A 24530-nucleotide genomic window follows, 5' to 3' on the forward strand; every position below is an offset into this window, starting at 1 on the left:
TTTGTCCTTTTGTGACTGGCTTGTTTCACTTAATATAGTTTCCTGAAAGTTCATCTATGTTGTAGTGTGTCAGAATTACCTTTCTTTTTAAAAGCTGAATAATATTCCTGTGTGTGTGTGTGTGTGTAAAAACACCACAGTTTGTCCATCTACCATCTGTTAATGGACACTAAGTTGCTTCTACCCCTTGGTTGTTGTGAATAATGCTGCTATGCACATAGGTATATGCCCAGAGGTAGAAATGCTAGATCAGTCTTTAATTTTTAAAGGTTTTGGCTTTCTACATTTCTGTAATCTCTGTTTTGTGGTAAATATTGTTTTTTTGTGATAATCATACTTATGGGTATGATAACACTGTTGCGGTTGATCACTGTTTCATCATGTCGATACCTAAAAAAACTCTAATAATTTCTAAAACCCCTAAAAAAACCTCCATTTTTTACAAGTTTAATTTTATTTGCCATTCTACAGTATAACTTTAAAACCAGCTTTCATAGCAGACTTGTGTTGGAGTCTGTTTAATTAGTCATGCCTAGAACAAAAAGTTTCACCTAGGGCATCATCTTCTCTCATCTAATAGTGTATCCTTCCTGGAAGTTTTTTTTTTCATTGAAGAATACAGGTTTTAGCTTGGTTTTGTTTTGAGAGTTTGCCTCCCAGAGCACTCAATTTTGAAATGTAAAGCCCCTATGACACTTTCTGAAGTTAGCATCTTACAGCCTACACATTTTACACGGTGAATATCTTGGTATATTTTCTTGAGGGCTTATGAAATAACATAGGAGATATAGGATCTTAAATTCTAGTGCAAAACATTTTTTAAAGTTCTGTATTCTAGTTCCCCTACCTTTAGAAGTATGATACAAGTCAGCGGTAAAGCCTGGAAAAAGTGAAACAAGAACAAAAAACAGATTCCACGTTCCCATCCCCCATCTCCTAAGCCTCCAGAGTCTCTGGGTGTGGACCCAAGTACCTGTGTTTTCAGAGTTCCCTGACTGCTTCTGACAAGTAACTGTATTTAGGACATGGCCTAAGTTTCTGAAGTTGTCATAGAGTAGCTTTTATTGCTGAAGGTTTATCTGTTATTTACTAGTAGGCGTCAGTGGGAAGGCTCTTCGTGAAATCCTGTAGGAAAATGTTTCCATGCTGCTTGGTTTTTCTGTGAACTTCCCTCTGTTATAACCTAAGTGTTCGCTAGCATTTTAGAATATGAGCACTTAGGAATTTAGGTAATTAGTTGATTTGAGTTTAAACAGCAGAAAAAACTTAACATTTGGTAGACAATATAAGCCAAAACCACAACAGCTGAACTTTAAGGTATGTAAATTATACAACAATAAAGCTGCAAAAAAGAAGGGGGAGGTTGAAATTTTGAAGGAAAACCACTATATGTAGTATATAGCTTTCAACAGGCTTGGTGTGTGGTTGTAAAATTTTTATAAGACTCATTGATAATAAATTTTATGAAAATGAAAATATGTACTACCTGGAATGAATTTTATGTTATTGAGTTGTAAACTATATGAATGTAATTTCTTTAAAATATAGGAGTTTGACATTTAAATATTACAAATGAAGCAAAGTTGTATGTTCTTGTTAACTTTTTAATCTAATAATTACTTTTGTACTTATATAGTTTTCTAAGGAAAGGCAACTGTTCCTAATTCTTTCCTTTATTCTTTTTTTTCTCCCCACAGAGATGGCAGGGTATTATTAAGGAAGTCAGGTTTCTCCGAACATTGAAACATCCCAACATCGTAGAATACAAAGGCTGCTATTTACGTGAGCACCGAGCATGGGTGGGTATCTGCTCTCCCCTTGCTGGAATTTTAGTAGGTTTGGTTTATGATTAATTCGAAAATGTCTCAAAATAGTTGTGTAAAGCCACGCACAAACACCTTGAAATGTCAGTTCACACTGAGAAAGGAGCAGCTTTTCCTGAAACTCTCAGGCAGTGAGAGAGAATAGAACTTTTGCCAGTTGACTACAGAGATTCAGCTGACCGTTACGTGCACGGGAGAATGTTCTGATGTGTGTTAGCGGTTTCATTCTTCAAATGCTTTATCAAACATTTGTGTGAGAACAATCCTATCAAAGGATGAAAATCAGCATATATTTTTGACATAAATGTATTGTAAGCTATTTAACCACAAGCACCTTGGTTGGAATATTGGTGGTGAATCCTGGTGAAATCTGAACTGATTGTGATTCTTTGGCTGAATAATACTAAAGGTAGAAAATTGGGACATTTTATTGCAGAAACTGGAAATTAATTTTGCCCCATTGTTGAAACTAAGATAAGGTAGTAATCTTACAACGGTATAGGCACAGTAATTATGTCTTTTCAGAGAAAGGCTAAATTTTCTTTAAACAGGAATGACCTTTTATTTTTAATAAGCTACAGCTGATTATCATTTTAGTATACAGAACTTAGATTTATTTAGATTTGCAATGTTTGCTTTAATTTGGTGGTGATGGTACTCCTAATTTGAGGCTGTGGTTGAAGCACAAACAGTGGCAGAGAGCGCAGGCTGCCTCTCTGTCTTCCAAGTTTCTCCATCTGTCAAACAAGGATGATAATAGGGTCTCCTTCCAGAGGTGGTTATGAGGATTAAATTAGTTAATATATATAACATACCTGCACATACGAGGTGCTCTGTGTTTGCTTTATAGGAAAGATTTAAACGGTAACCCAAACTTGGTATATATAGAACCAGAGGACGACTTTCTGCTTCCTAACAATACCAGTATTGCTACTATAGGTTAATATGAATGGAATATGTATATTCCTTTATAGCTTTAGTTAGTAATTACATGAAACACACATCTTCTACAAGCAGTTATAGGTCGGCATTATAAAATATTAATGTAGCATTGGCTTAACTTCATGTATGCATTTAACAAGTTCCAAAATGTATAGTTATATTTAAAGGTAATTAATAACTAGAGTTTGTTTCACTTCAAACTATCTTCTCGATCTCCTTGGTGAATTTATTTTATCTCATATAGAATCTTTTTATTTTAAGAGTGTATTTTAATGTTTTTTATCATTTTTTTCCCCTGTAGCTTGTAATGGAATATTGTTTAGGATCTGCTTCAGGTTTGCTGAAAGGTAAGCCTCCTTCATTTATTGAGAAAAGAAAAGTATTAGTATAATAAAATGAGAATTCATTCACTGAGAGATTTTTTTAAATAATATTAAAACTTTCCAGGAAGAGTAAAAACCTTTGTGTTTTCTAGACTCTCAGCGTGCTATGCACTGTCCTCATTAAATACTACGTTTTAGCATAACAGATGAGTTTTCTTTCATTGTGATTTAACAGGCATTTTTCTGTATTCTTTATCATTAAACTTAATTTGTTCCTTCTGTTCAGAATGAAGATATGTAGGAATATAAAAAGGGAAAGCTCTTTCATTGTTTTTATAATCGTGAAATAATTGTTAAATGTTAACTTAGAGGAAAATTGGCTGTGAACTCTAATAACTAGGCACAACTGTGCACTTATTAAGTTCAATTGCTTTGTTTTATTATCTTGGAAAGCAAAAAATTCCTTCTTGCTAAATGTTGCTTTTTTAAATTTGCCCATATATTAGATATGTGTATATATATTTTAAAATAGAAATGTTCTATAGAATAATTATTTTCAAATAAAATCTTATTTCAAGTTTACCAAAAGCCATTACAAGAAATGGAAATAGCAGCAATTATACATGGTGCTCTTCGGGGATTAGCCTACTTACATTCCCGTGCCATGATCCATAGGTAAGTACCTTAAAAATTACCATACATTAATAAGCAAATTTATCAGACCTAGAATTTATTAATCCTGAAAGCTTTGTTGGTTTTAGCTAAATGAAAGTATTCTGGAGTTTTACAAACTCATATTTTTTTAGGTTATCCGTGTCTTAAAATGAATATACTAATTTATTTGATCTCTTGGTTGAGAATAATTTTTATCTTTTTCTACACATGCTGCTGGGCTTTCCAAAGTATGTGCACTTTAGAGATTTGTGATAGAAATTTAATTATAGAAAAGTTTAATTTGTGAAGTGGAAAAGACGATAGGGATTATGTATTCTTACTTGTTTCATTTTACAGATGCAGAAACTGATGCCCCAATTTGTGACTCACTTCTCAAAGCCTATGAAGCAAGATAGATTAGACTAGAACTAACCTAGATCTTTTGTCCTCCTGGTGACTCCTAATGCCGGATTTGTTCCATTGATTCCATGACAGACAAGTGAAAGCTACTAGCATTCTGTACTTTTGAGATAATCCTTGATAACGGATAGTAATTTAAAGATTAAACCATCATAAACTACATTTTTAGCATTGGTATTGGTTTTGCCTGTTTTTAGAAGGAAGCTAGCATTTTTTAAATTATCTATGTGAACCAGACAATACATAGTAAACTTATATAGTAGAGTCAGTGCAAATTAATGGGTATCAGTTTTTTAGATGAGGATAGTAAGGTCCAAGAGAAAAATCCACATGCATAGTAAATAAGAGAATGAAAGAGTTGGAAGCAGAACCTAAGGTCTTCTCAACTTCAAAGAACCTTCCATTTTCTATAAAAACAAATGGAAGAAAATAGATTAACTTAATATTACATCCATTATAATTCTGTATAGTATGAATTGACAAGTGCTTAGAAAGTTCTTTCTTTTTGAATGTTATGGTGCCCATTGGGCATGCAATCCCATTATAATTTTCTTAGTTCACATGTACGTTGCTGATTTAGAAAAGAGCTTAAAAGTAAATTTGGGATCATTGATATTACCTTACCCATGGGTTTCAGTTTTCATTTCATATTTAGGTAGGAGAACTATGCTAAAATTTGGAATGATATGAGTAATTAAAAAAAAACAAATTTGGGGCATCAGGTTCTTCTTACTCCATTTTATTGTTAAGGGTATACTCAGAAATCTTACAATCATATAAGAATGTTCAGCTAAATTTTTTAAACCATTACTTGTACCAATAAACAGGCACTCAAATATCGAGTATGTACTATTAATTAGCTAATTTTTTTCTTCTTTTTCTACTGGTATTTTATCTTCTCTTTTAGAAACTTGTTACTATATACTTAGAGGAATTCTGTGTATCTCATTTCTTAGTTGGGATCTTAGCTCTCGTTATCCCAACTGAGAGATTACCCAAGGCCTTAATGATTCTGATTTCTCCTTCCCTCTTTTATACATTTTTATATGATCTTTATCATTTTCAGTAGAATCTTACAAAGGAAAGACAAATAATTTTCTGTGTTCCTTAAACCCAGAGACGTCAAAGGAGGAAATATCCTTCTGACACCAGGAGGCCAGGCGAAACTTGCTGACTTTGGATTTGCTTCCATGGCCTCTTCTGCCAAGTCTTTTGTGGGGACGCCGCATTGGTAAGCGTAGTCCTATCTGGTATTGATCCTCATAATTGAAATAGGCAGTGTGTGCTTGTCCTTTTATCAGGTGCTTTATGTTTCTCTTGGAAATACAGGGCTGCTTTAGATATTCCTCTAAGCACTGTAGTTTCAGATACAGATTTGGAGCGCTGCCCTTGTACCTCCTATTGTATCATTTGTCCCCCTACGGTTCTTTCCTGTTATCATCTACATCATGTATTGGGGGTAGGAGTGAAAAAATTTAATTGTTTAAGAAGGGAGAAGATAGAAATGCTAAGTGGAAATTTTCTTTAGATTTATATTTACTGTGTGTCAGTATCTTCTGAATAAGAGTCCCTGAAGACTGGTAGCTGATCAGGAACTTTTTGTTTTCATTTTTTATTGTGGAGAATTTCTAGTATACAGGGAAATAGACAAAAATATAACGAAGGCTCACACAGCGGTCAGCTCGGCCTAACAGCACTACCCCAGGGCCTGGCTGCCCTGTGTACTTGATCTTCTTGCCCTCCCTCCCACCTCCAGTTATTTGAAGCAACTTCTAGACATCATCTAATTTTATTCATAAATAATTCCATATTAATGGCAGCAAGTCTGAAGGGAATAATTTTCCACATCTTCAACTTCCATAGATGTCCTCTCTCTGTACATGCTGAGAAGTGTCTCAGGTCTACTGCATCTTCTTTTCCACCTATGTTTCAAATCTCCCAACTCCCAGTTTGTTAAAGAAAGGCTTCTCACCCATCCTGAATAGTAGAGTGATGCATTGCTCTGAGAATTAAAAGCCTCAAACCATCACCAGAGGGACAACTTGAGAACACGTAACATCTAGAATATATAGCATCAGAAATATTGAAGAGCTAGGACACCAAGTTTTGACACGGGGCCTTCTGTCTTCACAGTCATCTCTCCTCAGTTCCTTTGGCTCCTTGCTCTTTCTTTTCCCCAATTATCCTTCCTCCCATCTTCTTTTCTAGGGAATAAAAAATGATCTCATTTATAACTGGGACAATTGTCCTGAGGACACACTAACATGTTATTTACAATGAAAAATGAAGTTTGGCATTTCCTGACAGAAAATAATTCTGATTTGAATGGTTGATATGACCGTGCAGACTGGGTTTGCTAATTAGGTTATTATACAGCAGTGTTTTTAATGAATTGAATGAGTGAAGTCCTCAGCTCCAAGTTGTAAATATCTGTAAAGCACATATACAAAATAATGTATATACATATGTGTGCATTATATCCTTTGCAACTATTAAGTTTATAAAATTTGGATACCAACTCAAAAATGTACAAGCGGATACATTTTTAAAATAAATTCATTGGAAGTAAGAAAATAAAAAGTTTGAAGACTACTGTTCTGTATGACCAAAAATTTCTTATGTAGAACCCTAGTTTAGATAGAATCCTCTTCCCCTGTATAAAAAAAGGGTTCTTTGGACAAATAATGCTTCTTAATGGTCCCCCTCTTTACAAATCAGTGATCAATATTAGATACTAGAAAGGAGCTAGAAAGTTGTGCATTAAAAACAAAACTACTTTTTTAACTTTGTTGAACTTAGTGACTCCCCAAGCTTACTTCAACATCTTAACGCATTAGAAGCCCTCTATTACCGGCAATTGAAAGTTACATATGTATTAATTTGTATATGGTATATTAGGAACACAGCACTATGTATTTACATACTTTTACACACAGGAACACACATACGCCTGGTGACAATGTTATTAAGCAGTCAGAAACTGTTCTAAATGTTTGTCTGTGCTTAACAAGTACAAAGGAAGGATAAGGTGAAGCACCAGTGAGAACATTAGAGTCTAGCTGAAGATGCGAATTAGCGTTTCATTTTATAACCAAGACGCCTCCAAAGTTAATAATTGTATGGTTTCTTTAGTTATGAGTGGCTGTCCTAGCCACTTTTATCACAGAACACTACTCTTATTTGCGAAAAAGACCGACAAACTGCATATTCATTGTTGCTTATTGTGGTAGATATTTTCTCAGCTAAATGTAGTGAGTTTGTTTACTTCAAGAAAACAAGCGCCAGTGATAAAATGCCCTCTTTCGAGCAAAATTTAGACTTTTATAGTAAGATGCTGAAACCAAAATGTTTGAGAACTGCTGGCATAAATGCTATACAATATTACAATCTGCAAACTTGAACTGATGCAGAATACAACCCTGCTCTGGGGAGTTTTTCCTCCAGGATGCTGGTACCTGATCATGACAAATGGTGAGAATAAGTCTAACACTGTGTGCACAATGGTAAATATTTACCTCACAACCTGTAATGCATTTCCCGTTATAAGAATTCTTATGTCCAGATATATCATCTGGAATTCACACAGGGATTCTCCATGTGGATGGTCATTACGTTTTTAAAGAACAGTATACTTTTCTTTTCTCTTTTAACTTTAAGTAACATTTTATGTTTTAGGATGGCCCCAGAAATAATTTTAGGGAGGAATGAACAACAATATGATAACAAAGTCGATATATGGTCTCTTGGAATAACATGCATTGAACTAGGTAAGCATTGCTCTTTATTACTGTGTAGTAAGTTTTGATCAATGTTTTATCTCAATTTCTGTACCAAATTACAGATTTTTATTTTTATGTCAGTGTTTAAGGGGAGCAATATATCTATCAAGGTTGTCACTTTGGTTATTTGGCATTTTGTGTATATATATATATATATATATATATATGTTAATTTAGGCATATTACATTTGCTGTATTAAATTAGGTCTAAAATAGTTTATACTGTGGTATTAATTTTGAGGTATCTGTGTCTAACATTTAATGAGTATTTGTTAAACACCTAGAATATGTCTGTGGTTATATATTTACCATCTTTGAAGGGTCTCTAAAGCATTCATGAATTACTTACCGCTACTTAGGTTACTTAATACTTTGTGTTAGGTATGAGGATTAGATTATCAGGCTGCATACCTTATTGTACAGTTTGATTTTTTTTTGGTATCATTAATCTACAATTACATGAAGAACATTATGTTTACTAGGCTTCCCCCTTCACCAAGTCCCCCCCACATACCCCTTCACAGTCACTGTCCATCACCGTAGTAAGATGCTGTAAAATCACTACTTGTCTGCTCTGTGTTGCACAGCCCTCCCCGTGCCCCCCTTGCACTATACATGCTAATCGTAATTCCCTCTTTCTTTTTCCCCGCCCTTATCCCTCCCTTCCCACCCATCCTCCCCAGTCCCTTTCCCTTTGGTAACTGTTAGTCCATTCTTGGGTTCTGTGATTCTGCTGCTATTTTGTTCCTTCAGTTTTCCTTTGTTCTTATACTCCACATGTGAGTGAAATCATTTGGTCCTTGTCTTTCTCCGCCTGGCTGATTTCACTAAGCATAATACCCTCTAGCTCCATCCATGTTGTTGCAAATGGTAGGATCTGTTTTTTCCTTATGGCTCAGTAATATTCCATTGTGTATAGGTACCACATCTTCTTTATCCATTCATCTACTGATGGACATTTAGGTTGCTTCCATATCTTGGCTATTGTAAATAGTGCAGTGATAAACATAGGGGTGCATCTGTCTTTTTCAAACTGGAGTGCTGCATCCTTAGGCCATAAGTATACAATGGTGAAAGGACAGACTCTTCAACAGCTGATCTTGGCAAAACTGGATGGCTACATGCAAGAGAGAGAAGCTAGATTACTGTCTATGACTCTCTACACACAAAAGTAAACTCAAAGTAGATCTAAGATCTAGATGTAAGACATGTAACCATAAAACTCTTAGACGAAAACATAGGCAAAGATCTCTCAAACATAAGTGTGAGCAGTTTTTTCCTGTACACAACTGCTCAGGAAATGGAAACAAAGTAACAAATGACCAAGTGGGAGTATATACGAAACCAAAATGCTCCTGTACAGCAAAGGATACCATCAACAGAACAAAAATGTAACCTACAGTGTGGGAGAGTACACTTGTAAATGATTTTTCCTATTAAGGGTTAACATCCAAAATATATAAAGAACTCATACTACTAAACACCAAAAAAAAAAAAAAAAAAAAAACCCGACTAAAATATGGGCAGAGACCAGAACAGACATTTTCCCAAAGCTGAAATACAGAAGGCCAACAATGAAAAGATGCTCCACATCACTAATCACCAGGGAAATGCAACTTAAGACGACAATAGTATATCACCTCAGACCGGTTAGAATGGCCTCTGTCCAAGAGAAAAGAAAAAACAAGTGTTGGCAAGGATGTGGAGAAAGGGGAACCTTTCTACCCTCTTGTTGGGAATGTAAATTGGACCAGCCACTGTGGAAAGGTTACTAAAAAAACTAAAAATAGAAATGCCATATGACCCAGTAATTCCAATTCCAGAAATTTACCTGAAGAAAAGAAAATCCCTGATTCAAAAAGATGGATGCACCGCTCTGTTTATTGTTGCATTACAGTAGCCAAGTTATAGAAACAGCCTAACTGTCCATCAGTAGATAAGTGGATAAAGAAGAGGTGGTACATATACACAATGGAATATTATTCAGCCATAAGAAGAAAAGAAATCCTGCCATTTGCAACGACATGGATCAACCTAGAGGGTATTATGCTAAGTGAAATAAGCCAGGCAGAGACAAAATACCATATGATTTCACTTATTTGTGGAATCTAAACACAAAACAAAAGGAACACCATCGCAGTAGACTTATAGACACTGAGTAGTGACTGGTGGTTACTGTGAGGGAGGGATTGGAGTGAGTAGTTGAGGGTGAGGGCAATAAAAGGGCACAAAAATTTTCAGTCATAAGCTGGTCACCAGGATAGTAGAATAGCATGGAAAATATAAGCACTGCCTCTGTAACATTTTCCTATGTTGACAGTAACTGCAGTAGCGGGGGTGAGGATTTAATATGGGTGACTGTAGAACCACTGTGTTGTATACTTGAAACCAACATAAGATTGACTATTATTGATACTTCAATTAAAAAAGTATTTGAAATGGAAAATATCCCTTGAATCCACTGAAGGCTACTGCAGTCTAGATTTAGTAAATCTCTACGGTTTTTAGCTAAGTTCAGTGTTCTTTGACTAAATAGAGATGTTCAGCTTTATAGTAAATGACAGATCAAAAATCATACTCTGGTTTGATATATTGATGGTACACCACTTAGAAATTTTGAATACTTTAATAAATCACAGTAGAAACAAGTTATTTTATTCATTAAGAATTTCTTCAGTAATCCCTTCTCCTTCCTGGATCAAACTACTCATTCTTAAAGCTGTTGGGAGGACAGTATAAAGTAGGTGTCCATGTCACCTGCTGAGCCATGGTAGCCCGGCGTGGTGTGTCAGAGTCCTGTGAGGAGAGGAGGGAGTTCCCACAGACAGAATGCCTTGTATGTGGAAGCAGAACCTGTGCAGGGAGGGCGGCAGTCAAGTTTGGGGATTCAGAGTCCTGGTGGGGTAACCAAAGCATTCAGACCTGGAAGTAGCCCAGCATGGGGTGTCAGAGGCCAAGGAGCACGTCCATATTTGGGGGTGGGTCACCTGACACAGTGGCAGTGCCTGATTGAAAGGAAGGGGGCTTCCCTCCTGAGGGCTGATGAGGGGGGCCTCACTGCAGAAAGTGATCCAGTTTGGATGGGGTGTCAGAACCTGAGTGGATGAAGTGGACATTCACACTGTAGACAGGCTTGGAATGGCGTTTGAAAACTTGATGGGGAAAAGGGGAAAGGGTGGTGGCCTAGATGGGAGACTGGCTATGTACAGGGGCGAGTCATCAAATATATTAAGGATAATGAGAGTGAGGTTTCCTACTGTCAGAGAAGGGTGCTACAAATAACGGGAAGAGAAGGCTCGAATAAATAGTACCATAGCATTGGATATGAGATATTGTAGTGAACTCAGTTGTTTTCAGTAAACAACTAAAGATATTTAATGTGCAAGTATGAATACAAATATATGAGGGACGTGTGTGTTCCCTTCCTTTATCCACTGACAGGATCTAAGAGAAGTGACACGGGCAGTAGCAGTGAGCACACTGCCTGCCACGGCTCCTTGGAGCCGTGTCTGCAGTAGGGAAAGCATAAGATGATCCTGGAACATCTTAGTGGACCAGAGAGCAAGGAGCTGAGCAGGGAATGCTGGAGCCGTGCCGGAAAGGCAGACGTCGGCTTCAGAAGATTCTCAACTGCTCAAAAATGAAACCATTTCAACATCAAAATAAATGATAGTAGCAAGTCATAAATTATTAAATGAAGAATCTAAATCTATACAATAAGAGAATAAAATGATCTTTATGCAAAACAGAATATTTATATAGACTCAAGTACCTTTTCACAAATACTTAATAATTGCAAAGGAAAAAAGTGAAACTTCACCATGAAACCTTGTGGAATGGCCTTTAGTGATCAAAGTGAACGCCATCAATGACAAGACGATCTGAAACCACGGGCCTGTTCTATAGGATCATCATAGAATACACTGAGAAAAGCGTGACACTTGCTTCTGTGACATTCCTGCCAGAGATGTGTAAACTAAATTTAATAACAGCACAAAGCCAAACTGAGGGATATTCGAGAGTCAAAATTGTATACTTGTGAATTGTCAAGGTCATGACTTCAACTGTCACCTTAAGACTAGAAAAAGAAGGGCAAATTCAATCCACAGTAAACAGAACAAAGAGACCCAGAAAAGATCAAACCAGAAATCAATTAAATAGAAAATGAAAACAATAGAGAAAATCAATGAGGTCACAAATTAGTTCTTTGGGGAAATTAATGAAATTAATAAACCTCTGGCTAGATCAAACAGAAAGAAGACACAAACAACCAATATCAGGAATGACAGGGGACATGACTCCAGATTTTACACATATTAGAAGGATTTTAGAGATATTTTATGAACAATTTTATGTAGGTTTAAAACTTAGAAAAAATGGACAATTTCCTTTAAGGATGCAGATGATTGAAGGTCATTTTTGCTACAAAGGACATTATTGGGACATTTGATAGAAACTACAATGGAGCTTGAAGATTAGATAATAGTCATGTATTCATTCATATTAATGGTCTGATTTAATGACTGTATTAGGTTCTCTTAGAATGTTCTTGTTTATTGGAAAAATACACTATTTAGAGATGTTGTGCATCAGGGCTGCAATTTCCTCTCTATTGACTCACTTAACTAAGTTCTCTGAACTCTACTTGCAACTTTTTTCCTAAGTTGGGGTTTATTTTTAAAAAAAAAAACTAACAGTGCATCCATGCTCCTATATAACAGGCACATATTTAACAGGAAGTTTCCTTTCTTTTATAGCGGAAAGAGAGCCTCCTTTGTATCATATGAATGCAAGGCGTGCCTTATATCTCATTACCAGAAATAACCCCCCTACACTGCAGTCTAATGAATGGTGAGTATGGCTGAGAGATATATTGTTCAACATGGTAAAATTTAAATACTTTTTCATAATGTTGTCAAAATGATTTCATTTCAATGAGGTGAAGTGTATATAACCTGAAGAAATATTAAAATAGCTTTATTTTATCCTTGCATCATGTTTATCCTTTATTATCTCTACTTTTCATAGCATATATATAACTCAGTTCAGAAATGAAAGATAGGTGATGCTACATGGGAGCAAAAAGTATGGCTTTTGTATAAAAAGTAATATACTTTTTGTACCTTAGCGACACATAGAACCCTGATTATATAATAAATAGCATGATTTAAACATTCATATTTTAAAACTGCAATATATAGATTGCCACAACCTGTATAGATATCTAATTGGGGAATGGTTTATAATTGACATGGTATAAAACATAGGTAAAAATGATTTGATAATTTATCAGAATTACCAGATAATTCATAATTTTTGGATGATTCTAATTGTTATTATTTATTATTCAGAATGTGCTTTGATGTTGCATCTCCTAGTGCTTCTTTGATAATACTGTTATTCATGTAAAGAAGTTTATTGAGAACAGATGGACAATTTTAGGAAAGGATTTTTATCAGTGATAGAAAATTTTAATGGGAAAGTCTTCAGGTGTGTCTAGCATTTGAAAAATTCGAGAAGACTATCTACTGTACTTAACAAATACTTTAAAATTCACAAGATGCATAAATTAGCAATAATTTATTTTTTATCATTACATTATTAAGGCAAGTTCACAGGTCTTTGCTGCTTCTGTAGAGGTGTTTCGAAGAAATCTTGGCACAGTTTATTATGGTACATCTGAATAATAAATACACTAAACACAGGCTGTCTTTACACTGGTTGATACTTTAGGGATTCAAAAAAGAATTCTTGTATAAAAGAATTAAATCTTATTTGAATATTGATGACAAACATTGGTGGAACATTTTTTACTTTCTGCCTTACTGAACTCTCACCAGTAACACTATATAATAGTAGGTTACAGAATTCTAATTTTAAAAAAATTTTACTGTTTTCTGGAACTTTTGTCCATTTGCTCAAGGGCACTAAATACTTAGGTATAAAAAATGTTCTTTCCAAAACAAATAGCGTGATATTCTGAAACATGCTATATGGAAGATGATCCAAGGGTCAAGCAAGAAAGAGACGTGGCTAGAGAAAAGAAAAAAAAATACTAAGAAGAATATTATCTTAGATTTGAATGCAAAAAGGAAAATGATTGACTTCCCTAATTTACCGCAACGTAGAATGAGTTGTGATATTTAAGTATGTGAGAGCAGGATTTTAAAATAATGTGTGCACATCTATCTTTGGAAAATGGTAAAGATTCATTAGTTGCTTTGCATAGCTTTTTATAGACGTACATGATGAAATATATAGTGTATTGTGTCTGCTTTTTTTTATGATTTCTATTCTCCCTCCCACCCATAGGGACATGCCTTGATTTGTGGATGTGTTTTTAAAGGAAATAGCAATATGTTCACTTAATACTTTCCTTTACAATAGGTCCAGTTCTTTTCGCAACTTTGTGGAGTCTTGCCTCCAGAAAAACCCTAAAGATCGCCCTACATCAAAGAAACTTTTAAAGGTCAGTTATACTCTGTTTTGTACACCTAAGAAATTATTTGAAAGAATGTGTTTTATTCTTCTTTGATTCCGAATCAGTATTAAGTACGCTGTACTGGGTTATGCTAAAATACTAATTTCATAATACCATTCTTTCTTGGAAATTTTCTTAGTTGCTAAGTTTTTTCATTTGTTTTTCAAAATTAACTGCTTTTACCATATCTGAATAGAATATATAGTTAAATATTCAATATAGTAGTACTAAATGACTTAATTTTTATATGTGCAGGAATATATTCATGAGTTACAGCTACAAATTTTAACTCATGTGGAACAATGTCATTTCAGAGGTGGCAAAGCATAGTTTAACTTTGGATTTAATTTTCGTATCTACCATACTTTATATACCCATCTGTCCTATATAAAGTAATATGAAAGGAAGAGAAATGATGTGTAATACATTTACATAAATACTGTGGGAGAAAAGAGATTTCAAAAGAACTGTTAAAAATGGATATCACATTTTTGTTTCCTTTTGAGAAATATGTTTTTCTAACTTAGCAATGAAAGTATTTTAAAAGTAATGTGAATTCTATTCATTTTTCAATAGGTTTGGTAACCTAATTTAAATAAATTCTTAGTATATGCTTTCTGTTCTCAAAAATGTTTTCATTTAGAGGTTCACATTTTATGAATAGCAATAATAGTATTGTTCAATTTAATATAGTTCTTAAAACATCTAGATAAGGCAATCGTGAGTAGCAGTTGACTATCTTTTTGTGACCCTAAGGAATTTTGTGGATTTTTCACTAGAAAATTAGACTTTCAGCATGCATGTTTTAGAATCTCAAAGAAGTTCAGTTTATTTTCACCAACACGCAGTTCACTACGCAAGGATATTGCAAGGATCATGTACATATTAGGTAGGGTTATTTGCAACTACAGTATGTAGAAGAGCAGTATAAAGTTTCAGTAACACTTAGGGAATTCTAGGCCCTAAGCACACTTACAGTCTCAAATTCAAGCCCAAAAACTAGGTATTCACAATAGCAACAAAAGGTTTAGTATAGCTATGAATTATGTAAGTGAAAAATAAGCAGGATCCATTTGTAGAAAACTATTAAATAACTTAGAATTACAAGATATATTATTTTCAGATAAAAATGACCGAATATTATAAATAGTGGTACATACCAAGCTAAGGCTCAGGAAAAGGAAGAATGTGTCTGGCTTCTTACATTTGCCTAATGGAGGCAAAAGAAGCTCTTTTGGTAATAACCCAGCCCACCAGGAATGCATACTTGACCTTGGGTGATGCCAAACCTGCATATGCATTCATTTACCTGGTCCATTTTGTATATTGCCATTATTGAAAGTGATAGGAAGAATCTGTCAAGTGCATCCTTCCCTTCGGCCTGATCACATTTCTGTTGCAGTCTGTCATAAGGAAAAAGAATAAAATGGAAAAAAGTGACTTACTGTATGAAGCTATTTATCTCAATGAAAAATTGAAAATAATTATCCAGAATTAGAATAATGGTTATGTAATTTTGGCATGAACATTTGAGGAAATAGTCTGTAGGCATTATGAGTTGAAATAACATAATACTTACAGCAACAAAAAGAGAATAATATATAGTTACAACTCTTCAGAGAAGAAATAAATCTGAGCTAATAAAGGGGGTAAAAGTCTTAAAAGAATTCAAGATCATCTCATGAACTCCAGCGCACAAGTCATCTTTCTGCAATCTGTGTGCTCACTACAAAACAAAATCTATACACGAAAAATTTCTGAGAAGACATAAATATCCAAAAAATACCAAATGTAATGATGATAATCTTATAGTAGAATTGTTCTTTCTACTTTTCTGTATTTGATAATGTTAAGCTTTATTAAATATTAATGGTAAAAATCACTAATACATAACGTCTTTTAATCAACTGCTAGTGTTTTATGAAGTTTCATTTAAGCAACATAAAGGAGCCCATTATACCCAAGTAGTATGTTATGTAATTCACCATCAGTAAACACATTCCTGTTGAGATCTAATGTAATTCAGAACTGATAGTGTCTCCTCTATGAAACCAGTTCTAAGAATTTGTAAGCGTTTACTTAGGGCTCTAATTGGACTTAATTCTTAATGTTTACTTAGACTCTGATTATTTCAACTCTGCATTTTCATTTGGCCAACAAAGCTGTCATGTTCAAAGTTTTCATAAAAAGTACAGGGGAAGTTATGTAGGCACAGAGTGTATACATGTAAATTAAATTTTATAAATCTAAGAAGTAAAAAGCATAGCAGAATTAGATAACCATAGATTACATGCATTATCTATAATTATTTAGGATAGTAACTCTAGGGTCCAAGAAGGGATTCATTTGTTCTGAATGAAAAAATATATAGGTCTCAACCTGACTTTTGCCTTCTACTCTTAACCAGGACCCCTTTGTGCTTCGGGAGCACCCTACAACGGTGTTAATAGATCTCCTTCAAAGGGCAAAGGAAGAAAAAAAAAGAGTGCTGGACAATCTGTACAATCGAAACAAGAAGGTCCTTTCCCAGGAGGCACATAAAGGGCCAGCAGTAGAAGCACAGGAAGGAAAGGTAATAACTTAGAAACGGCTCAAGTATTGGGGTCTCTTTATTGGCTTCTTTCCTTGTGGAACTTTTCTTGCCAAGAATCTTTTATATCAGTGGTTTCCAGATTGTGTCTTCACAGTGATTCTCTGAGGTCCCAGGTGGAGAAAAAGGTTTTGCATTCTTTAAACCAAACTCTCGGTAGTGTACATCAGCATAGTAAAGCTGTGTGAAGTCTTTTATTAGAGAAACCTGTTCAACTTTTATTTAATCTAGTCCCTCTCAAAATTCTGGTCTACTGAACACTTTTTTGCCTGATTGTCTGATGGCATGGGACACGCTTTGGAAGTATTTGAAATTACGCGTTTTGGAAGTTGACGGTGCTCACAGACAAGTCATTAGAATTACCAACCATTCTCCTTATCTTGTTTATTGTATAAACCTCTCCCCCAGTGCCTTTTGTGTAATGTTTGATAAATGTTTATTAAATTGGAAATTTCTTGCTTTTTTATAAATAAACGAATGAATGAATGAATGAATGAATGAAATAAACATGTGACTTAGTTAAATTTATCCTGGGGGAAAAAAAATTACCAAGGATTCTTATTCTGTTACTAAGAACACTTCATTCTTTTCAGTTGTGTAAAGGAATTCATTCCTCTACATGGTTCTAAAATACTCATTTCATAGGTGAGTAAAGTAAGGCTCAGAGTGGTTAACTAACTTACTGTAGAAGCATATGGGTTCAGATTCATATATTACTCTTGAGACCAAGTTGTTTCCATGTTACCATGTTTCCAAGTTTGCAGTAGAAATGTTACAGAACTTCCTCAAAGGAAAATATAAAGCTCATGATTTGTGGAGCTATCTTTTTTAGTCTAAGTATTTTCTGTTTTCTTCTTTGCTCATGTCTCAATGCCAAAGCTTTGATTCTTTTTTATTGCTTTCCATTGAGAAAGATCCCTGCATTCTGAAAACAGGAGTAGTAGTTACTTTTCTTTTTAATAACACTACAAAATTAATGAACTATAAAATAGAAGACTTTCTTACATACAGTTTTGGTATTTTTGATATTGTTTTTTAGTTCTAACACTAGTCACTAGAAAATTGGGCCTATTTTAGGTATATGAATTACTTTAGTAAAGTGAAATTAACAAAATTCTAATGTCATTAAACATTAGAATAACAGCAACTTTTTAAGGCTGTGGATGTAAAAAAAGATCCTCCATATACTATGGGTCTGTATTTATTATTCTGCATATCTGACAGAGTTTTGGTATGGTAAGACTGTAATATTGGTGCCCAGTTTAAGGCTGTGGATGTAAGAAAAGATTCTCCATATACCATGGGTCTGTATTTATTATTCTGCATATCTGACAGAGTTTCGGTATGGTAAGACTGTAATATTGGTGCCCAGATACCAAAGTTTGCCGGGTTTCTTGGGAAGAACAGTCTTCTAATTATGATTAAATATATATACAATTTTTAATTTTACATAAAAATAGGTAGGAATTAATATTAAATTACTTAGTGGAAGAAGTTTAGGCTAAAGACTATATTCTGAGAAGAAAAGAAATATAAAAGGCTTCAATAAAAAATAACTAAAAGGGATGTTTATAGGATTAAAAAAAACGGTTGGGGTTTGTTTTCACCATTGGAATCGTTGAGAAATGAGCAGCATCTCTGTGTATACCCCATGAGATGTGTAGTAGAAATGGATTTCAAAATAATGTCAAAAATTTTAGAGAAAAGACTACCCTTTGGAAATAACTCTGAATTGATTAACTTTTTCACATAGTTGGTTGGGCTTTTTGGTATTTACTGTCGGTCATTTTTTTAATCTGTCAACTAACAACTGATAAACTTTCTGGTCTTGGCAAATACAAGGAATTTCTCAAAACAGACCACTAACATTCTGAAGACTGTGTGTGCCAAGCGGTGTGCTGGATGCTAATAATCAAGAATTCAGGAGATAAAGATATTTGAATCTAATACTCTTTTCCCTCAGGACCAAGATCATAGTGTTGGACAGACAGGAGCAGTGAATATTGGAAATCATCAGTCTGTTCCCCGTGTGTCCAACAAGACCAGGAGTCAAAGCTACAAGAGTGAGCTACACGTGACGGAGGGAATCCACACAGTCATGTCTAATAATTCTGCCATCCATCCGGAATCTGTAAGTATTTGGATTTCAGTGAAAAAAAATTCAACTTTGGTAACTAATTTTCCTAGTCTGGTTAGTTTAAGAGTTTGGGGTTTTTTTTTCCTTTGATGTATCAGAAGTTTGGAACATAATTTTAGGCAACTTATTTTAAAATGGCAAAAGGCTTTTTAATTCCCAGTTTAATGTCTGCATTTAGTAAACATGTTTTGAGAATGCAAAAAGAATATTTTTTAAATCTTAGAATAATTAAATCAATAAATACCATATAATGTATTAATTGAAGTTACTTAGATGAAAACGAAGGTATGTAAAAATAGTAACTATTCAACATGATATTAATGATAATGGTTGCCTTTGGGACGTGGAGAAAGGTTTAAGGTGGGTGATAATGGAAAGTGATTTTTGTGTTTTCCATAATGTTTACATTTTTAAAATAAAACTGGGTGTAATTGTAGAAATTACAACTTCTCAGTTTAGGAAATGTGGATGTTTGCTACACTTTCATGTGTAAGATTTTAAATTTTCTTGAAAACATTGGAAGGTCAGGTAACTCATTTTCACAATTGATAGGAATGCTTCCTTTTTAACTTCACTACTTTCAGTATTACCAAAAGTTACTAGGCACAATAGCTAAAAGATGGAAACAACCCAAGTGTTCATTAACACATGAATGGATAAACCATAGTGTGTGTGTGTGTGTATATATATATATATATATATATATATATATATATATATATATATATATATATATATCTACAATGGAATATTATTCAGCTGTGAAAAGGAACGGCGTTCGGATATATGCTACAATGTGAGCCAACCTTGAAAAAATGCTAAGTGATATAAGCCAGACACAAAAGGAAAAATATTATTAGAATTCCACTTATACGAAATATCTAAAATAGGCGAATTCACAGAAAGTAGATTAGAGGTTGCTGAGGGGCAAGTGGAAGATGAAATAAATACTTTTATTTATTTATTTATTTTATTATCTTGGTGTCATTAATGTACAATCACATGAGCAACACTACAGTTACTAGACTCCCCCTATTACCAAGTCCCCACCACATACCCCAGTACAGTCACTGTCCATCAGCATAGTAAGATGCTACAAACATGTACATGTCTTTGAACATGATGTTTTAATTTCTGTGACAAATACATAGGATAAAATGGCTGAGTCATAGGGCATATGTATGTTTGACTTTCATAAGAAACATACAGGTATTTTTTCTCCAATATGTCCTGCAAATATTTTTTCTCCATCTGTGATAAATTAAAATTTTTAGTTTTAAAATCCAATTCAAACAACCCATTAAAAATGAGTAAAGGCCATGAAAAAGCTAAAAACTTTTCCTCTAAAATCAGGAATAAGACAAGGATGCCTACTCACAACACTTTTATTCAACAGAGTATTGGAAGTCCTAGCTACATTATCAGGCAAGACAAATATAAAAGGCACCCACTCTGGTGAGGAAGAAGTGAAACAGTCATTGTTTGCAGATGACCCGATACTACATAAAAAAAGCCCTAAAGACTCCACCAAAAAACTATTCAAATTAATATATAAACTATACCTCAATTTTTAAAAATGTGTTAAAGACTTGAAAAGACATTTATCCAAAGAATGTATACAAATGGCCAACAGCACATGAAAATATACTCAATATAATTAGTCATTAGAGAAACGCAAATTAAAACTATAATGAGTACCACCTTACAGCCACGAGGATGGCCAGCTATTTTGTTGTTGTTGTTAAGGTATCATTGATATACAATCATATGAAGGTTTCACATGAGCAACACTGGTTACTACATTCACCCATATTATTGAGTTCCCACCTAACACCCCATTGAAGTCACTGTCCATCAACGTAATAAGATGCTATAGAATCACTGCTTGTCTTCTCTGTGCTATTACTGCCTTCCCCATCTCCCCCATCTACACTATGTGTACTAATCATAATGGCCCTTAATCCTTTTCTCCCTCCCTTCCCACCCACCCTTCCCACCCCTTTCCCTTTGGTAACTGCTAGTCCCTTCTTGGACTGTGTGAGTCTGCTGCTGTTTTGTTAGGTGGTTAGCTATTAAGAGAGAAAAACAAAAACAAAGATGGAAAATAACAACTAGAGAGCACGTGGAGAAATTGGAACTCCTGCTATATATTGCTGGTAAGAATGTAAAATGTCAGCTGCTGTGGTAAACAGTTGATGATTTCTCAAAAAGTTTAACATAGCATTTCCCCATGACTCAGCAATTCTACTCCTAGATATATACCCAAAACAATTGAAAGCAGGTACTTAAACAAATGCATATAGACAAATGTTCACAAGAGCAGTATTCACAATAGCCAAAAGGTGGAAACAACACACAGGTCCAGCAACAAATAAATGGATAAACAAATGAGGGTATGGGCATACAGTGGAATATTATTCACTATAAAAAGAAACGAAGTACTGTTGCATCCTGTACAATATGGATGAACCTTGGAAACATGCTAGGTGAAAGAAGCCAGATACAGCAGGTCACATATTATATGAAACATCCAAAATAGATAAATCCATAGACAGAAAATAGATTGGTGGTTACCAGAAGGGGAGATGGGGGAGCAACTGCTTAAAACATACAGGGTTTTCTTCTGAAGTATTATATATGTTTTGTAACTAGATACGGGCAGTCTTGCAGAACATCATGAATATACTAAATACTATTGAATTGTTTACTTTAAATGATTAATCCTACATTATATAAATTTTGTCTCTGAGAATCCAGTTTGTACATTTTTTTCTTTACAATGGGGCAGTGGTTGCAGAACATCATGAATATACTAAATGCTACTGAATTGTTCACTTTAAATGGTTAATCTTACATTATCTGAATTTTGCCTCTGTTTGAGAATCCAGTTTGTACATTTTTTTCATTATAATCAGTGTTTTTTGTGTCCTACCCAAGAAACATTTGCTGACCCCAAGGTCATGATAATATTCTGTGTTTTCTCCTGCTCTCTGATTCTGGATTTTAGGTTTATGTCAAGTGACTCTTGTCAAGTTAATTTCTGTGTATAGCATGATTAAGCATTTATTTATTTAGAATACAGAGAACCAGGTGTTACAGCAGGATTTGTTAAAAACACTTTCCTTTCCTCTTTGAATTAACTTGACTTTTTGGTAGTAAATCAATTGGCTGAATATATGTGGGTCTGTTTCCAGATTTCAGTGTGTTCCTTTGCTCTATTCAGCCTGTCCTCATACCAATACTGCACTGTTTTGATTACTGAATTTAAATCTACCAACTTTTCATATCCCCTCAAAATTTTGGCTATTCTGGGTGCTTTACATTCCCATTTTAATTTTAGAACCAGCTAGCTTGTCTGCTTTTTCAGATGAAATTTTATTAGAAGCTGTTGACTGGGATCTCCTACATGAATTACCTACTTAGTTGATAGTAGACTGGTCTAAGATGGTTTTGAAAGAAAAAGGTTTTGCTTTATTTCATTCTTTCCTCTCCATTGTTGTAGGTTACAAGGGAAATGGAAGAACATGAGCTCAGAAAACTTGAGCATCAGAAACAGCTGATGTCTCTGAAAGATAAGCTGAAGGCTGAGATGGATAAGCATCATCTCAGGTTAGAGAAAGATCTTGAAATGCAGCGTAACAACTTTGCTGCAAAAATGAAGAAACTGATCAAGAAACATCAGGCTGCTGTGGAAAAAGAGGTAGTTGACCAGTATTACTAATGTATCTATTCTAACTTGTGGCTATTTCAAAATTAACCAAGATGGCATTTTGATGTTAGGGTATCTGTTCCCCAGAACCAAGCAAATCAAATGGGGAAAGGGAAAAATATGTACATAATAGGTTAAATATCAAGTGCTGGGTCGGGAACCAGTAGATACGGAATTATGTCCTGATAACTTGATAGTTTTATCATGTAACAGTGATTAAAGTCAGGTAGATCAGATTAAAGATGACGACGTGAGAGGTGAGACAGAGGCCTCCTCCCAAAACCACATATAATATGAAAATATTGTTAATACAACTAACCCTAAAAGATCAACAGGAAAGAAGGCAGCACCAGACTTCTTACACCTGGAGAAAAGAACAGACCTCAAAAAACGTAACATACCAAAGCCATGATCTGGGGGGCCCATGCTCTTCTCCCACCCCAGCTCACTGGCAGAAGGAAGAGAAATGGAGTGGAGACAGGGTGGAGGCCTAGGACTGCTGAACACCCAGCCCTGGAGATCTGCTGTGGGAGCAAGAACCTATATTACATGGTGCTCTGGAGATCAGTGGGGTTGGAAAGCTAAGACAGGAAGAATGCTTGGACAGACTGAGATTCCAGCTGTTGTGGAAAACAGGGATTCACATCCAGCTGCTCTGGGAGAAAAGAAAGGCAGGCAGTATGAGAGACTTCCTAACAGTGAGAGGGCTACTAAATGGGCAAATATTGCACAGGGCTTGCTGCTCAAGAAAAAGGACAGGTAGACAAAACTGTTCAGGTGCACTCTGCCCAGCAGGTTGGGAACTTTTCAGGAACTTCAGGCACTCCATCCCCCTGGCTGGCTATACAGCTCCGAGGCCTTCCACCATGATATGCAGCCTGCTGCACCTTCTGGCAAGCTGGCACTGGCTTACAAACCATCTGCCCCTGCCCTGGCATCAGTCCAGCCCGAGGGAGGTCCTGCCTACAGCAGTTACAAATGCAAAGCATAGAGGGTTACACCTGTGTGTTTGGTTGACTAGTCTGGCTGTGTAGAGACATACAGTATCTGGGAAGCAGGAAACAGCTCTTCCCAACCCCCAGTCACGAGCGCCGCTCCTCTGAGACCCCTGACATGGCTCCATGGGCTAAGTAATTGCAGGGAGTGCACCTTCAGGGTCCTAGATGGTGCCACATACAAATATGAAATGTCGAAGGAACCTGGTTGAAACCAAAATCCCCAGAACACCAGAAAAGAGGTCAAGTGAAAATGAACTCATCAATCTTCCTAAAAGAGATTAAAAAAATCATAAACACATCCATGCAGGTACAGAAAAATACTCAAGAATGCAGGAACAAATCCAGAACAGAGATCCATTCATTATGGAATACAATGTGGGGATTTAAAAGCAGATTAGATATGGTCGAGGAGACGATAAATGAAAAAAATTGAAGAAGAGGAATGCAAAGAAGCTGAGGCACAGAAAAAAAGATCTCTAGGAGTGAAAGAATATTGAGAGAACTGTGTGACCAATCCAACCAGAACAATATTCGTGTTATAGGGGTATCAGAAGAAGAAGAGAGAGGAAAAGGGAAAGTGTCTTTGAGGAGGTAATTGCTGAAAACTTCCCCAATCTGGGGAAGGAGATAGTCTCTCAGGCCATGGAGGTGCACAGATCTCTCAACACAAGGGA

General features: G+C 35.2%; 1 protein-coding gene across 1 annotated transcript in view; it reads left to right on the forward strand.

Moving 5' to 3' along the window:
* LOC140848630 (serine/threonine-protein kinase TAO1-like) overlaps window positions 1-24530 on the forward strand; it is a 48929-nt gene that overhangs the window by 3007 nt on the left and 21392 nt on the right. Inside the window, exons 3-12 of the mRNA XM_073232899.1 lie at window positions 1698-1799; window positions 3067-3112; window positions 3667-3763; window positions 5280-5393; window positions 7838-7929; window positions 12699-12792; window positions 14329-14410; window positions 16830-16994; window positions 18976-19143; window positions 22652-22849. Of these exons, the coding sequence (XP_073089000.1) occupies window positions 1698-1799; window positions 3067-3112; window positions 3667-3763; window positions 5280-5393; window positions 7838-7929; window positions 12699-12792; window positions 14329-14410; window positions 16830-16994; window positions 18976-19143; window positions 22652-22849 (1158 nt within the window). The remainder of the gene's footprint in view (window positions 1-1697; window positions 1800-3066; window positions 3113-3666; window positions 3764-5279; window positions 5394-7837; window positions 7930-12698; window positions 12793-14328; window positions 14411-16829; window positions 16995-18975; window positions 19144-22651; window positions 22850-24530) is intronic.

This window comes from Manis javanica, chromosome 4, assembly GCF_040802235.1.
Source record: "Manis javanica isolate MJ-LG chromosome 4, MJ_LKY, whole genome shotgun sequence".
Lineage (NCBI taxonomy): Eukaryota > Metazoa > Chordata > Mammalia > Pholidota > Manidae > Manis > Manis javanica.